This window comes from Salvelinus namaycush, chromosome 26, assembly GCF_016432855.1.
Source record: "Salvelinus namaycush isolate Seneca chromosome 26, SaNama_1.0, whole genome shotgun sequence".
Lineage (NCBI taxonomy): Eukaryota > Metazoa > Chordata > Actinopteri > Salmoniformes > Salmonidae > Salvelinus > Salvelinus namaycush.
In genome coordinates, this window is record NC_052332.1 from 32,849,829 (window position 1) to 32,867,536 (window position 17,708).

Genomic DNA, 17,708 nt, shown 5'->3' on the forward strand with positions numbered 1-17,708 from the left:
TGTTAACCCCTCCACTGTCTGCTTTTCAGTGTTACCCCTCCACTGTCTGTGTTTTACAGTGTTACCCCTCCATGTCTGTGTTTTACAGTGTTACCCCTCACTGTCTGTGTACAGTGTTACCCTCCACTGTCTGTGTTTTACAGTGTTACCCCTCCACTTTCTGCGTTTCAGTGTTACCCCTCCACTGTCTGCTTTTTTCAGTGTTACCCCTCCACTGTCTGCGTTTTACAGTGTTCCCATCACTGTCTGCTTTTCAGTGTTACCCTCCACTGTCTGTGTTTACAGTGTTACCCCTCCACTGTCTGCGTTTTACAGTGTTACCCCTCCACTGTCTGCTTTTCAGTGTTACCCTCCACTGTCTTCTTTTCAGTGTTACCCCCTATACTGTCTGTGTTTTACAGTGTTACCCCTCCACTGTCTGCTTTTCAGTGTTACCCTCCACTGTCTGCTTTTCAGTGTTACCCCTCTACTGTCTGTGTTTTTCAGTGTTACCCCTCCACTGTCTGCTTTTCAGTGTTACCCCTCCACTGTCTGTGTTTTACAGTGTTACCCCTCCACTGTCTGCTTTCAGTGTTACCCCTCCACTGTCTGTGCTTTTCAGTGTTACCCCTCCACTGTCTGCTTTTCAGTGTTACCCCTCCACTGTCTGCTTTTCAGTGTTACCCCTCTACTGTCTGTGTTTTACAGTGTTACCCTCCCACTGTCTGCTTTTCAGTGTTACCCCTCCACTGTCTGTGCTTTTCAGTGTTACCCTCCACTGTCTGCTTTTCAGTGTTACCCCTCCACTGTCTGCTTTTCAGTGTTACCCCTCTACTGTCGTGTTTTTCAGTGTTACCCCTCCACTGTCTGCTTTTCAGTGTTACCCCTCCACTGTCTGCTTTTCAGTGTTACCCCTCCACTGTCTGCTTTTCAGTGTTACCCCTCCACTGTCTGTGTTTTACAGTGTTACCCCTCCACTGTCTGCTTTTCAGTGTTACCCCTCCACTGTCTGTGCTTTTCAGTGTTACCCCTCCACTGTCTGCTTTTCAGTGTTACCCCTCCACTGTCTGCTTTTCAGTGTTACCCCTCTACTGTCTGTGTTTTTCAGTGTTACCCCTCCACTGTCTGCTTTTCAGTGTTACCCCTCCACTGTCTGTGTTTTACAGTGTTACCCCTCCACTGTCTGTGTTTTACAGTGTTACCCCTCCACTGTCTGTGTTTTAAAGTGTTACCCCTCCACTGTCTGTGTTTTACAGTGTTACCCCTCCACTGTCTGTGTTTTACAGTGTTACCCCTCCACTGTCTGTGTTTTACAGTGTTACCCCTCCACTGTCTGTGTTTTACAGTGTTACCCCTCCACTGTCTGCGTTTCAGTGTTACCCCTCCACTGTCTGCTTTTCAGTGTTACCCCTCCACTGTCTGTGTTTTACAGTGTTACCCCTCCACTGTCTGCGTTTCAGTGTTACCCCTCCACTGTCTGCTTTTCAGTGTTACCCCTCCACTGTCTGCGTTTTATAGTGTTACCCCTCCACTGTCTGTGTTTTACAGTGTTACCCCTCCACTGTCTGCTTTTCAGTGTTACCCCTCCACTGTCTGTGTTTTACAGTGTTACCCCTCCACTGTCTGCGTTTTACAGTGTTACCCCTCCACTGTCTGCTTTTCAGTGTTACCCCTCCACTGTCTGCTTTTCAGTGTTACCCCTCCACTGTCTGTGTTTTACAGTGTTACCCCTCCACTGTCTGCTTTTCAGTGTTACCCCTCTACTGTCTGTGTTTTACAGTGTTACCCCTCCACTGTCTGCTTTTCAGTGTTACCCCTCCACTGTCTGCTTTTCAGTGTTACCCCTCCACTGTCTGTGTTTTACAGTGTTACCCCTCCACTGTCTGCTTTTCAGTGTTACCCCTCCACTGTCTGTGCTTTTCAGTGTTACCCCTCCACTGTCTGCTTTTCAGTGTTACCCCTCCACTGTCTGCTTTTCAGTGTTACCCCTCTACTGTCTGTGTTTTTCAGTGTTACCCCTCCACTGTCTGCTTTTCAGTGTTACCCCTCCACTGTCTGTGTTTTACAGTGTTACCCCTCCACTGTCTGCTTTTCAGTGTTACCCCTCCACTGTCTGTGCTTTTCAGTGTTACCCCTCCACTGTCTGCTTTTCAGTGTTACCCCTCCACTGTCTGCTTTTCAGTGTTACCCCTCTACTGTCTGTGTTTTACAGTGTTACCCCTCCACTGTCTGCTTTTCAGTGTTACCCCTCCACTGTCTGCTTTTCAGTGTTACCCCTCCACTGTCTGTGTTTTTCAGTGTTACCCCTCCACTGTCTGCTTTTCAGTGTTACCCCTCCACTGTCTGCTTTTCAGTGTTACCCCTCCACTGTCTGCTTTTCAGTGTTACCCCTCCACTGTCTGCTTTTCAGTGTTACCCCTCTACTGTCTGTGTTTTTCAGTGTTACCCCTCCACTGTCTGCTTTTCAGTGTTACCCCTCCACTGTCTGCTTTTCAGTGTTACCCCTCCACTGTCTGCGTTTTAAAGTGTTACCCCTCCACTGTCTGTGTTTTACAGTGTTACCCCTCCACTGTCTGTGTTTTACAGTGTTACCCCTCCACTGTCTGTGTTTTACAGTGTTACCCCTCCACTGTCTGTGTTTTACAGTGTTACCCCTCCACTGTCTGCGTTTCAGTGTTACCCCTCCACTGTCTGCTTTTCAGTGTTACCCCTCCACTGTCTGCGTTTTACAGTGTTACCCCTCCACTGTCTGTGTTTTACAGTGTTACCCCTCCACTGTCTGCTTTTCAGTGTTACCCCTCCACTGTCTGTGTTTTTCAGTGTTACCCCTCCACTGTCTGCTTTTCAGTGTTACCCCTCCACTGTCTGCTTTTCAGTGTTACCCCTCCACTGTCTGTGTTTTACAGTGTTACCCCTCTACTCTCTGCTTTTCAGTGTTACCCCTCCACTGTCTGCGTTTTAAAGTGTTACCCCTCCACTGTCTGTGTTTTACAGTGTTACCCCTCCACTGTCTGGGTTTTACAGTGGTACCCCTCCACTGTCTGGGTTTTACAGTGTTACCCCTCCACTGTCTGTGTTTTACAGTGTTACCCCTCCACTGTCTGTGTTTTACAGTGTTACCCCTCCACTGTCTGTGTTTTACAGTGTTACCCCTCCACTGTCTGCTTTTCAGTGTTACCCCTCCACTGTCTGGGTTTTACAGTGGTACCCCTCCACTGTCTGTGTTTTACAGTGTTACCCCTCCACTGTCTGTGTTTTACAGTGTTACCCCTCCACTGTCTGCGTTTTAAAGTGTTACCCCTCCACTGTCTGTGTTTTACAGTGTTACCCCTCTACTGTCTGTGTTTTACAGTGTTACCCCTCCACTGTCTGTGTTTTACAGTGTTACCCCTCTACTGTCTGTGTTTTACAGTGTTACCCCTCCACTGTCTGTGTTTTACAGTGTTACCCCTCTACTGTCTGTGTTTTACAGTGTTACCCCTCCACTGTCTGTGTTTTACAGTGTTACCCCTCCACTGTCTGTGTTTTACAGTGTTACCCCTCCACTGTCTGTGTTTTACAGTGTTACCCCTCCACTGTCTGCGTTTTAAAGTGTTACCCCTCCACTGTCTGTGTTTTACAGTGTTACCCCTCCACTGTCTGTGTTTTACAGTGTTACCCCTCCACTGTCTGGGTTTTACAGTGTTACCCCTCCACTGTCTGGGTTTTACAGTGTTACCCCTCCACTGTCTGGGTTTTACAGTGTTACCCCTCCACTGTCTGGGTTTTACAGTGTTACCCCTCCACTGTCTGGGTTTTACAGTGTTACCCCTCCACTGTCTGGGTTTTACAGTGGTACCCCTCCACTGTCTGTGTTTTACAGTGTTACCCCTCCACTGTCTGGGTTTTACAGTGTTACCCCTCCACTGTCTGGGTTTTACAGTGTTACCCCTCCACTGTCTGGGTTTTACAGTGTTACCCCTCCACTGTCTGGGTTTTACAGTGTTACCCCTCCACTGTCTGGGTTTTACAGTGGTACCCCTCCACTGTCTGTGTTTTACAGTGTTACCCCTCCACTGTCTGGGTTTTACAGTGTTACCCCTCCACTGTCTGCTTTTCAGTGTTACCCCTCCACTGTCTGCTTTTCAGTGTTACCCCTCCACTGTCTGCTTTTCAGTGTTACCCCTCTACTGTCTGTGTTTTTCAGTGTTACCCCTCCACTGTCTGCTTTTCAGTGTTACCCCTCCACTGTCTGCTTTTCAGTGTTACCCCTCCACTGTCTGCGTTTTAAAGTGTTACCCCTCCACTGTCTGTGTTTTACAGTGTTACCCCTCCACTGTCTGTGTTTTACAGTGTTACCCCTCCACTGTCTGTGTTTTACAGTGTTACCCCTCCACTGTCTGTGTTTTACAGTGTTACCCCTCCACTGTCTGCGTTTCAGTGTTACCCCTCCACTGTCTGCTTTTCAGTGTTACCCCTCCACTGTCTGCGTTTTACAGTGTTACCCCTCCACTGTCTGTGTTTTACAGTGTTACCCCTCCACTGTCTGCTTTTCAGTGTTACCCCTCCACTGTCTGTGTTTTTCAGTGTTACCCCTCCACTGTCTGCTTTTCAGTGTTACCCCTCCACTGTCTGCTTTTCAGTGTTACCCCTCCACTGTCTGTGTTTTACAGTGTTACCCCTCTACTCTCTGCTTTTCAGTGTTACCCCTCCACTGTCTGCGTTTTAAAGTGTTACCCCTCCACTGTCTGTGTTTTACAGTGTTACCCCTCCACTGTCTGGGTTTTACAGTGGTACCCCTCCACTGTCTGGGTTTTACAGTGTTACCCCTCCACTGTCTGTGTTTTACAGTGTTACCCCTCCACTGTCTGTGTTTTACAGTGTTACCCCTCCACTGTCTGTGTTTTACAGTGTTACCCCTCCACTGTCTGCTTTTCAGTGTTACCCCTCCACTGTCTGGGTTTTACAGTGGTACCCCTCCACTGTCTGTGTTTTACAGTGTTACCCCTCCACTGTCTGTGTTTTACAGTGTTACCCCTCCACTGTCTGGGTTTTACAGTGTTACCCCTCCACTGTCTGCGTTTTAAAGTGTTACCCCTCCACTGTCTGTGTTTTACAGTGTTACCCCTCTACTGTCTGTGTTTTACAGTGTTACCCCTCCACTGTCTGTGTTTTACAGTGTTACCCCTCTACTGTCTGTGTTTTACAGTGTTACCCCTCCACTGTCTGTGTTTTACAGTGTTACCCCTCCACTGTCTGCGTTTTAAAGTGTTACCCCTCCACTGTCTGTGTTTTACAGTGTTACCCCTCCACTGTCTGCGTTTTAAAGTGTTACCCCTCCACTGTCTGTGTTTTACAGTGTTACCCCTCCACTGTCTGTGTTTTACAGTGTTACCCCTCCACTGTCTGGGTTTTACAGTGTTACCCCTCCACTGTCTGGGTTTTACAGTGTTACCCCTCCACTGTCTGGGTTTTACAGTGTTACCCCTCCACTGTCTGTGTTTTACAGTGTTACCCCTCCACTGTCTGGGTTTTACAGTGTTACCCCTCCACTGTCTGGGTTTTACAGTGGTACCCCTCCACTGTCTGTGTTTTACAGTGTTACCCCTCCACTGTCTGGGTTTTACAGTGTTACCCCTCCACTGTCTGGGTTTTACAGTGTTACCCCTCCACTGTCTGGGTTTTACAGTGTTACCCCTCCACTGTCTGGGTTTTACAGTGTTACCCCTCCACTGTCTGGGTTTTACAGTGGTACCCCTCCACTGTCTGTGTTTTACAGTGTTACCCCTCCACTGTCTGGGTTTTACAGTGTTACCCCTCCACTGTCTGGGTTTTACAGTGTTACCCCTCCACTGTCTGGGTTTTACAGTGGTACCCCTCCACTGTCTGTGTTTTACAGTGTTACCCCTCCACTGTCTGGGTTTTACAGTGTTACCCCTCCACTGTCTGGGTTTTACAGTGTTACCCCTCCACTGTCTGGGTTTTACAGTGTTACCCCTCCACTGTCTGGGTTTTACAGTGTTACCCCTCCACTGTCTGTGTTTTACAGTGTTACCCCTCTACTGTCTGGGTTTTACAGTGTTACCCCTCCACTGTCTGTGTTTTACAGTGTTACCCCTCCACTGTCTGCGTTTCAGTGTTACCCCTCCACTGTCTGTGTTTTACAGTGTTACCCCTCTACTGTCTGGGTTTTACAGTGTTACCCCTCTACTGTCTGGGTTTTACAGTGGTACCCCTCCACTGTCTGGGTTTTACAGTGGTACCCCTCCACTGTCTGGGTTTTACAGTGTTACCCCTCCACTGTCTGTGTTTTACAGTGTTACCCCTCCACTGTCTGTGTTTTACAGTGTTACCCCTCCACTGTCTGCGTTTCAGTGGTACCCCTCCACTGTCTGTGTTTTACAGTGTTACCCCTCCACTGTCTGCGTTTTACAGTGTTATGGATGTTTTCAACTGTTCTGCCTGCGGCTATGGAACCCTGACCTGTTCACCGGACCTGCTACCTGTCCCAGACCTGCTGTTTTCAACTTTCTAGAGACAGCAGGAGCGGTAGAGATACTCTTAATGATTGGCTATGAAAAGCCAACTGACATTTACTCCTGAGGTGCTGACTTGCTGCACCCTCGACAACTACTGTGATTATTATTATTTGACCATGCTGGTCATTTATGAACATTTGAACATCTTGGCCATGTTCTGTTATAATCTCCACCCGGCACAGCCAGAAGAGGACTGGCCACCCCTCATAGCCTGGTTCCTCTCTAGGTTTCTTCCTAAGTTTTGGCCTTTTTAGGGAGTTTTACCTAGCCACCGTGCTTCTACACCTGCATTGCTTGCTGTTTGGGGTTTTAGGCTGGGTTTCTGTACAGCACTTTGAGATATCAGCTGATGTAAGAAGGGCTTTATAAATACATTTGATTTGATTTTGATTCTATTTCATTCTGTCTTTTTACCCTCAAGGCTACTCAAGCTATTATTTCACTTCAACGACGACCCTTCTACTCTGCAATGTAAGTGTTTGTTCTCTCCTCAGAACATCATGCCTATTTCAGCAGCCATGTTCCGCAGTGAGCGTAAGAACCCGGTCCCTCAGTGTCCTCCCAGGCTGGATGTCCAGATGCTGACCCCAGTCATTTGGAGCCGCATGCCAAACCACTTCCTGTCCCCAGAGACGGGCCGTGTGAACGAGAGGCACGGCTGGATGGTGGAGTGTAGAGAGCCTCTCACCATGATGGCCCTGCACATCCCTGAGGAGAACAGGTCAGAACACTGCCACCATTGCTGACATCTAAGCAGAAGATTATTGTGTTTGATTGTGAAATGGATTTCAGTCTTAGCTATAGTATTGGGAAAGACATATAAACGGGAGACATTTTGACTCTGATGCAATAGATTTGTCCAAATCTGTACAGCCTTGGGTCATACTATCCTCTGCCTCTGTCCCGTCTAGATGTATTGACGTCCTGGAGTTGTCGGAACGTATGGACCTGCTGAAGTTCCACTACCACACTCTGAAACTGTACGGCTCGGTCTGTGCTCTGGGTAACAACCGCGTGGCTCACGCCCTGTGCAGCCATGTTGACGAATCCCAGTTATTCTACGCCATAGAGAACACCTACCTGCCTGGACCAATGAGGAGCGGCTACTACGATCTGCTCATCAGCATGCACCTGGAGTCGGCCAAGAGGAACCGCCTCATGACCAATAAGGAGTTCATTGTGCCCATGACTGAAGAGACGCGCAGCATCAACCTCAACTCAGACACTGACAAATCCCATGCTTTACCAGGGGTTGGCCTCACTACCTGTCTGCGCCCCAAACTCCACTTCTCCCCCACTGGGTTTGTAGGGACAGACCTGGATATCTACACCCTCAGCCCCTTCATCCCCCTACATGTAAGGAGCCTCATAGGTTTGCAATCTTTGCAACTTTAAACTTTAAATTTAAATTCCCTGGTTTTCCAGAAATCCTGGTTGGAGGATTCCAGATTTCCTCATTATTCCCTCCTGAATCCGGGAATCCTCCAACCGATATTTTTGGAGAAAAAAACTGGGAGTTTTGCAACACTGGGCCAGGCTGATGAAGGGAGAGGGGAAAGATTTTCTGTTTGAACTGACTGGTGGTCATGAAAGTGTGTCTCTCTCTCCTGTAGGTGCTGAAGGCGAAGGCCCTGACCATGCTGACAGAAGCTGTCCAGGATGGTGGTCAAGCCATGAGGGATCCTGTAGGAGGCAGTGTTGAGTTCCACTTTGTCCCCATCCTCAAGCTCATCAGCACCCTGCTCATCATGGGTGTGTTTGAGAATGAAGATGTCAAGCACATCCTGAAGATGATAGAGCCCACAGTGTTCAGTGGAGAGGCAGAGGCTGCTGCCCAGGGAGAGGTGGACCAATCACTGGCCCTCAAAGAACGGGGGTTGGAGGTGAAGGAAGAAGAGGAGGGAGCAGTAGAGAGCGGACATGAAACAGAAATGGAGGATGAGGGGATGAGTGAGGAAGATGAGGAAATGGAGGCAGAGCTGGAGGAGTTGGAGCCTATAGAAAAAGAGGAAGACAAGGGGGAGGATGACGGAGAGAAGGTGGATGGAGAGAAAGGTGGTGAGGAGACGGAGAAGGAGGTGAAGCCTGGAGAGGCAGATGGAGAGGCAGACGGAGAGGCAGAAGAACAAGTAGGTCTGGAAGAGGGATTACTGCACATGAAGCTTCCAGAGTCTGTCAAACTACAGGTGTGTGTGTTTTTCAGTTCGCTGTAACTTTCACTATCCTCCTTAGTTTGATGAATTACCCTAATCTATGCCGCTAAGTCTCAGGTCATTCTCTCTCTGTTGGTCAGATGTGCACTCTGCTGCAGTATTTCTGTGACTGTGAGTTGCGCCACAGGGTGGAGGCCATCATAGCCTTTTCAGACGAGTTTGTGAGCCAGGTGCAGGCCAACCAGAGAGCCCGCTACAACGAGCTCATGCTGGCGTACACCATGAGCGCTGCTGAGACCGCTCGCAAGACCCGCGAGTTCCGCTCCCCACCACAGGAGCAGGTACCCTCCGCCTCAGTCACTGTATACCGGAGGAATAAGTACACTATCACACTTATAACAGTACATGAAAGGTAACAACATCTTACTGTTTGTCTCTGTTTGATATGCAGGTCAACATGCTGATGAACTTGAAGAACATTGCGGAGGATGAGGATTGTCCTGTGCCTGACGAGGTCCGCGATGCCCTGCAGGCTTTTCACAAGAACCTGCTGTTTCACTGCAGTCAGTCAAGCTCATACCTCCACATGTAACTTAGAATTTCACTTGTATTTTAAAGAGGGCCAATAGTTGAGATGAAAAGTTTTCAGCTAATGTCAATGATTTATCACCCCTGATGTCACGTCAGATGTACATATCGAAGAGGAAGAGGTAGAGGAGGAGTTGGATACGTCTTTCAAAGGACGACTCCTCCGAATGCTGGACAAGTTGAGGCACCTCCGTAAGAAGAAGGTAGAGGAGGAGGAACCTGAGGAGGAGAACAAACCCAGTGAGTCTCACTCTCTATCAGCTGTCCCAGTGAAAAACGGTAAAATCAAGCCAATAATGTACCATCAATCTCAGTCTAGTTGCCATGGGATAGTTTTATTCGGTTTCAGCAATCAATTATTTTCAGCTTACAATGATTTTATCACTAACACAACAAAAAACAGACAATCGATCAATTAACTGATGTCCCTCCTCCATAACCACCCCACCAGGCACCCTCCAGGAGCTGATCTCCCACACCATGGTCCACTGGGCCCAGGAGTCATTTATCCAGAACCCTGAGCTGGTGCGTCTGATGTTCAGCCTGCTGCACCGTCAGTATGACGGGCTGGGGGAGTTGATCCGGGCCCTGCCCAAGGCCTACACCATCAACGCCATCTCCATAAAGGATACAATGGACCTGCTGGAGTGCCTGGGACAGATCCGCTCGCTGCTCATCGTCCAGATGGGCCCCGAGGAGGAGTGGCTCCTGATCCAGAGCATCGGGTCAGAGAACAGTTAGAAAGATACAGAGAAGACATTATAAACTGGGTGGTTCTAGCTCTGAATGCTTTTTTTACTGTTCTAATTACGTTGGTAACCAGTTTATAATAGCAATAAGGCACCTCTGGGGTGTGTGGTGTATGGCCAATATACCACAGCTAAGGGCTCATTTTACTTATTGAACCTTTATTTAACTAGGCAAGTCAATGATGGCCTACCAAAAGGCAAAAGTTTTCCTTGGAGGACGGGGGCTGGGATTAAAAATAAAAATAAATTAAATAAAAATATAGGACAAAACACACATCACGACAAGAGAGACAACACTACATAAAGAGAGACCTAAGACAACAACATAGCATGGCAGAAACACATGACGACAACAGCATGGTAGCAACACAACATGGTAGCAACACAACATGGCAGCAGCACAACATGGTAGCAGCACAAAACAGGGTACAAACGTTATTGGGCACAGACAACAGCACAAAGGGCAAGAAGGTAGAGACAACAATATATCACGCAAAGCAGCCACAACTGTCAGTAAGTGTCCATGATTGAGTCTTTGAATGAAGAGATTGAGATAAAACTGTCCAGTTTGAGTGTTTGTTGCAGCTCGTTCCAGTCTCTAGCTGCAGCGAACTGAAATGACGAGTGACCCAGGGATGTGTGTGCTTTGTCTACATTTAATTTTAGCCTGCAGCTTTGATATGTGCTGAGATAAGGACAGTGTACCATCTAGCCATACTCCCAAGTACCTGTATGAGGTGACTACCTCAAGCTCTAAACCCTCAGAGGTACTAATCACACCTGTGGGGAGAGGGGCATTCTTCTTACCAGACCACATGACCTTTGTTTTGGAGGTTTTCAGAACAAGGTTAAGGGCAGAGAAAGATTGTTGGACACTAAGAAAGCTTTGTTGTAGAGCGTTTAACACAAAATCCGGGGAGGGGCCAGCTGAGACTGTATCATCTGCATATAAATGGATGAGCGATGTTGTTGATGTAAATTCAGAAGAGGTTGGGGCCTAGGATCGAGCCTTGGGGTACACCCTTGGTGACAGGCAGTGGCTGAGACAGCGAATGTTCTGACTTTATACACTGCACTCTTTGAGAGAGGTAGTTAGCAAACCAGGCCAAAGACCCCTCAGAGACACTAATACTCCTTAGCCGGCCAACAAGAATGGAATGGTCTACCGTATCAAAAGCTTTGGCCAAGTCAATAAATATAGCAGCACAACATTGCTTAGAATCAAGGGCAATAGTGACATCATTTAGTACCTTTAAGGTTGCAGTGACACATCCATAATCTGAGCGGAAACCAGATTGCATACCAGAGAGAATACTCTAGACATCAAGAAAGCCAGTCAGTTGATTATTGACACATTTTTCCAACACTTTTGATAAACAGGGCAAAATAGAAATAGGCCTATAACAGTTAGGATCAGCTTGGTCTCCCCCTTTACTTAAAGGACGCACCGTGGCTGCCTTCCAAGCAATGGGAACCTCCCCAGAGAGGAGAGACATGTTAAAAAGGTCAGAGATAGGTTTGGTGATTATAGGGGCAGCAACCTTAAAGAAGAAAGGGTCTAAACCATCTGATCCAGATGTTTTTTTAGGGTCAAGTTTAAGGAGCTCCATTAGCACCTTGGATTCAGTGACCGCCTGCAGGGAGAAACTTTGTAGCAGAGGGAAAAAGAGGGAGGAGTATCAGGGCTAGTCACATTAGAAGGGCTGGGAGATGAGGAAATGTTGGACAGGCAAGGAGGCATGGCTGTGTCAAATAGGAATCCAGACTTAATGAAGTGGTGATTAAAAAGCTCAGCCATGTGCTTCTTGTCAGTAACAACCACATCATCAACTTTAAGGGACATGGGCAGCTGTGAGGAGGAGGCTTCATTCTCCAGGTCATTAACCATTTTCCAGAACTTCTTGGGGTTTAGACCCAGAGAGAGAGAACTGCTCCTTAAAGTAACTAACTTTGGCCGGATAGCCTGAGTGCGCTTATTTCTCATTTGCCTGAACGAGAGCCAGTCAGCCTGAGTATGCGTGTGCCGAGCCTTTCGACAAATGGAATTCTTGAGGTGGAGTAACTCTGCAAGATCACAGTCGAACCAGGGGCTGAACCTGTTTTTAATTCTCATGTTCTTTATGGGGGCATGTTTGTCAACAATATCACTGAAAATATCCAAGCATCATCCAAGCATCATCGACAGAGATGATTCTATACCATTTTACAGAGGCCAGGTCATGAAGGAAGGCTTGCTCATTAAAGTTTTTTAGCAAGCGTCTGTGACAAATCAGGACTGGTCGTTTCACTGAGCAGCCATTACGAACACAGGCTGTAAAACAGTGATCACTAAGGTCTTTTCAGAAAACACCAGACTGATACCTATCAGGATTATTTGCGAGGATAACATCGTGGAGAGTAGCCTTTTCTGGGTGTTTGGAGTCATATCTTGTGGGATTGGTAATAATCTGAGAAATATTTAGGGAGTCCCATTGCTTGAGGACTTGATCAGGTGGTTTAAGCATGTCCAAGTTTAGGTCACCTAGCAGGACAAATTCAGACTTAGTTGTCAGGGTTGTGTGCGGCGAAGTAGCAGAGTCAAATGCAGGACACAGGTGTTGAGCGAAACACAAAACGTTTACTCAAAAAATGACAGCAAAATTCCACAAAGGGAATAATTACAAAACATCATACGAAATAACAACAACCACTAACGTAACAAACAATCACGGACAAAACAGAAATGAAAGCCAGAGGGTTAAATAGGGAACATAATAGGGGAATTGAAACCAGGTGTGTAATTATGCAGACAAAACAAAACGAAACAGAAAAATGGATCGGTGGTGACTAGAAAGCCGGTGACGTCGACCGCCGAACACCACCCGAACAAGGAGAAGGGCCGACTTCGGCGGAAGTCGTGACAGTACCCCCCCCTTGACGCGCGGCTCCAGCAGCGCGACGACACCGGCCTCGAGGACGACCCGGAGGGCGAGGTGCAGGGCGATCCGGGTGGAGACGGTGAAACTCTTGTAACATAGATGGATCTAGAATGTCCTTTACCGGTACCCAGCATCTCTCCTCCGGACCGTACCCCTCCCACTCCACGAGGTACTGAAGGCCCCTCGCCCGACGCCTAGAATCCATGATGGCTCTTACGCTATACGCCGGGACCCCCTCGATGTCAAGAGGGGGCGGAGGAACCTCCCGCACCTCAGACTGCTGGAGCGGACCAGCCACCACCGGCCTGAGGAGAGACACATGGAACGAGGGGTTAATACGGTAATCAGGGGGGAGTTGTAACCTATAACAAACCTCGTTCAATCTCCTCAGGACTTTAAATGGCCCCACAAACCGCGGACCCAGTTTCCGGCAGGGCAGGTGAAGGGGTAGGTTTCGGGTCGAGAGCCAGACCCGATCCCCCGGTGCATACACCGGGGCCTCACTGCGGTGGCGGTCGGCACTCGCTTTTTGTCTCCTGATGGCACGTTGTAGCCGTACGTGGGCAGCGTTCCAAGTCTCCTCTGAGTGCCGAAACCATTCATCCACCGCAGGAGCCTCAATCTGGCTCTGATGCCATGGTGCCAGGACCGGCTGGTAACCTAGCACACACTGAAAAGGTGTTAGGTTGGTAGAGGAGTGGCGGAGGGAGTTTTGGGCCATCTCGGCCCAGGGGATGTAAGCTGCCCACTCCCCCGGCCGGTCCTGGCAATAGGACCTCAGAAACCTACCCACATCCTGGTTTACTCTTTCCACCTGCCCGTTGCTCTCGGGGTGGAAACCTGAGGTAAGGCTGACCGAGATCCCCAGGCGTTCCATAAACGCCCTCCAGACTCTAGACGTAAATTGGGGACCCCGATCAGAAACTATATCCTCAGGCACCCCGTAGTGCCGGAATACATGGGTGAACAGAGCCTCCGCAGTTTGTAGAGCCGTAGGGAGACCGGGCAAAGGAAGGAGACGGCAGGACTTAGAAAACCGATCCACAACGACCAGGATCGTGGTGTTACCCCGCGACGGGGGAAGATCCGTCACGAAATCCACCGAAAGGTGTGACCATGGTCGCTGTGGAACGGGAAGGGGTTGTAATTTCCCTCTGGGCAGATGTCTAGGTGCCTTGCACTGTGCACATACCGAACAGGAGGAAACATAAACCCGCACGTCCTTAGCTAAAGTGGGCCACCAGTACTTCCCAGAAAGGCAGCGCACCGTCCGACCGATACCAGGATGACCAGAGGAGGGTGACGTATGAGCCCAACAGATCAAACGATCGCGGACATCAAACGGAACGTACAGACGCCCAGCTGGACAGTCATGTGGAATGGACTCTGTACGTGACGCCCGTTCGATGTCCGCGTCCACCTCCCACACCACCGGTGCCACCAGGCGAGAGGCTGTAATTATGGGAGTGGGATCTGTGGACCTCTCCTCTGTATCATACAGCCGGGACAGTGCATCTGCCTTAACGTTCTGGGAACCTGGTTTGTAGGTAAGGGTGAAATCAAAACGGGTGAAAAACATGGCCCACCTTGCCTGGCGAGGGTTCATTCTCCTCGCTGCCCGTATGTACTCCAGATTGCGGTGGTCAGTCCAAATGAGAAAAGGGTGTCTAGCCCCCTCAAGCCAGTGTCTCCACGCTTTCAGAGCCATGACAACAGCCAGCAACTCCCGGTCCCCCACATCATAGTTTCGCTCCGCCGGGCTGAGCTTCTTCGAAAAGAATGCACAGGGGCGGAGTTTTAGTGGCGTACACGAACGCTGAGACAGCACAGCCCCTATCCCCGCCTCGGACGCGTCCACCTCAACTATGAATGCTAAGGAAGGATCAGGATGAGCCAGAACTGGAGCCGAGGTAAACAGAGCCTTCAGGTGACCGAAAGCCCTGTCCGCCCCAGCTGTCCACTGCAGTCGCACCGGTCCTCCCTTCAGCAGTGAGGTAATGGGAGCCGCTACCTGACCAAAACCCCGGATAAATCTCCGGTAGTAGTTGGCAAACCCTAAAAACCGCTGCACCTCCTTTACCGTGGTTGGAGTCGGCCAATTACACACGGCTGAAATGCGGTCATTCTCCATCTCTACCCCTGACGCTGAAAAGCGGTACCCTAGGAAGGAGATGGATCGTTGGAAGAACAGACATTTCTCAGCCTTGACGTACAGGTCATGCTCCAACAGTCTACCAAGCACCCTACGCACCAGGGACACATGCTCGGCGCGTGTAGCGGAGTATATTAGAATGTCATCTATATACACCACTACACCCTGCCCGTGCAGGTCCCTGAAGATCTCATCCACAAATGATTGGAAGACTGATGGAGCATTCATTAACCCGTACGGCATGACGAGGTACTCATAATGCCCAGAAGTGGTGCTAAATGCTGTCTTCCACTCATCTCCCCCCTTAATACGCACCAGGTTGTAAGCGCTCCTGAGGTCCAATTTTGTGAAGAAGCGCGCCCCGTGTAATGACTCGGTCATACTGGCTATGAGTGGTAGCGGGTAACTGTATTTTACCGTGATCTTATTTAATCCTCGATAATCAATACACGGGCGCAAACCTCCATCCTTCTTCTTCACAAAAAAGAAACTCGAGGAGACAGGTGAGATGGAAGGCCGAATGTATCCCTGTCCCAGAGATTCGGTGACATATGTCTCCATAGCCACCGTCTCCTCCTGTGACAGAGGATACACATGACTCCTGGGAAGTTTAGCGTCTACCAAGAGATCTATCGCACAATCCCCCGGTCGATGGGGTGGTAATTGAGTCGCCTTCTTCTTACAGAAGGCGAGTGCCAAATCGGCATATTCGGGAGGAATGTGCATGTTGGAAACCTGGTTTGGACTTTCCACCGTAGTGGCACCTAAGGAAACACCTACACATCTACCTGAACACTGACAGGACCATCCCTTGAGAGTCCTCTGTTGCCACGAAATAATCGGATCATGAGAGGCCAACCAGGGAAGACCCAACACAACAGGAAACGCAGGAGAGTCGATCAAAAAGAGACTAATTCTCTCCTCGTGATCCCCCTGCGTTCTCATAGCGATGGGCGCTGTGACCTCCCCAATCAGCCCCGACCCCAAAGGACGACTATCTAAGGCATGTACAGGGAAGGGAACATCAACAGGAATAATAGGGATCCCTAATCTATGTGCTAAAGAGCGATCAATAAAGTTCCCAGCTGCGCCTGAATCTACTAGCGCCTTATGCTGGGGATGCGAGGAAAACTCAGGAAATTCCATATGTAACCACATGTGCGCAACAGAAGACTCTGGGTGAGTTATGTGCCTACTCACCGGAGATGACCCATCAGTGCTCCGCCTGCTACCTCGACTTCCAGGAGAAACACCCCAGCACCGGACAGCAGTGTGTCCTCTGCGTCCACAGTTGGTGCATGGAGTGGTCCTCCCTCCGGTCTCCCTTCTAGCAGCCCCTCCTAACTCCATCGGTGTAGGATCCAAGGGGCTGGGTAATGGAACGGGCGGACCCCGATCTAGACGTCCGCGGGAGGCCAACAGGTTATCCAGCCGGATAGATAAATCCACCAGCTGGTCCAGGTTAAGAGTGGTGTCCCTGCAGGCTAACTCCCTACGAACGTCCTCTCGTAGACTACACCTGTAGTGATCGATCAGGGCCCGCTCATTCCATCCCGCACCAGCGGCCAGAGTACGGAATTCCAGGGCGAAATCTTGAGCGCTCCTCATCCCCTGTCTGAGATGAAACAAACGCTCTCCCGCCGCTCTCCCTTCAGGTGGATGATCAAAGACCGCCCGGAAGCGGCGAGAGAAGTCATCATAGTCATCCAGGGTTTGGCCCTCTCTTCCCCAGATGGCGTTGGCCCACTCCAGGGCCTTTCCAGTCAGACAGGAGATGAGGGCGCCCACTCTCTCTCGTCCTGAAGGGGTCGGATGAACAGTTGCCAGGTATAACTCCAACTGTAGGAGGAACCCCTGACACCCGGCTGCTGTACCATCATACGCTCCTGGGAGCGAGAGCCGAATCCCACTGGGTCCTGACGATGGAGGGATGACCGGTGGAGTAGGGAGAGGCGCGGGTGGGGGTGATGGGGTATGATTTACCGGGAGACTTCCTCTCTCCCATCGGTCCATTGTCTGCAGCACGCGATCCATGGCGGTCCCTAAACTGTGTAACATGGTCGCGTGCTGTTGAACTTGCTCCCCGACTGGGAGAGAGGGGCTGGCTGTGCCTGCTGACTCCATTTGAAGTTTGGTCCGTGATTCTGTCAGGGTTGTGTGCGGCGAAGTAGCAGAGTCAAATGCAGGACACAGGTGTTGAGCGAAACACAAAACGTTTACTCAAAAAATGACAGCAAAATTCCACAAAGGGAATAATTACAAAACATCATACGAAATAACAACAACCACTAACGTAATAAACAATCACGGACAAAACAGAAATGAAAGCCAGAGGGTTAAATAGGGAACATAATAGGGGAATTGAAACCAGGTGTGTAATTATGCAGACAAAACAAAACGAAACAGAAAAATGGATCGGTGGTGACTAGAAAGCCGGTGACGTCGACCGCCGAACACCACCCGAACAAGGAGAAGGGCCGACTTCGGCGGAAGTCGTGACATTAGTGTAAGGGCCAGGAGAGAGCTTAGGGCAGGTAGGGTACAGGCCGGTGCTGATGGACGACGATAACACCCAGCAACAGTCAACAAAGATCTATTTGAAAGTATCTAGGCACTCCGCATTGTGTCATGCAGAAGAACATCCTTTAGCC

The 17,708-nt window shown here is 49.5% G+C and overlaps 1 protein-coding gene across 1 annotated transcript in view; it reads left to right on the forward strand.

Annotated features, from left to right (window-relative positions):
* The window catches only part of LOC120021085 (ryanodine receptor 1-like), an 81,623-nt gene that overhangs the window by 13,732 nt on the left and 50,183 nt on the right, over window positions 1-17,708 (forward strand). Inside the window, exons 2-8 of the mRNA XM_038964729.1 lie at window positions 6,992-7,218; window positions 7,409-7,853; window positions 8,111-8,683; window positions 8,791-8,991; window positions 9,102-9,213; window positions 9,338-9,478; window positions 9,690-9,963. Coding sequence (XP_038820657.1) covers window positions 6,992-7,218; window positions 7,409-7,853; window positions 8,111-8,683; window positions 8,791-8,991; window positions 9,102-9,213; window positions 9,338-9,478; window positions 9,690-9,963 — 1,973 coding nt within the window. The remainder of the gene's footprint in view (window positions 1-6,991; window positions 7,219-7,408; window positions 7,854-8,110; window positions 8,684-8,790; window positions 8,992-9,101; window positions 9,214-9,337; window positions 9,479-9,689; window positions 9,964-17,708) is intronic.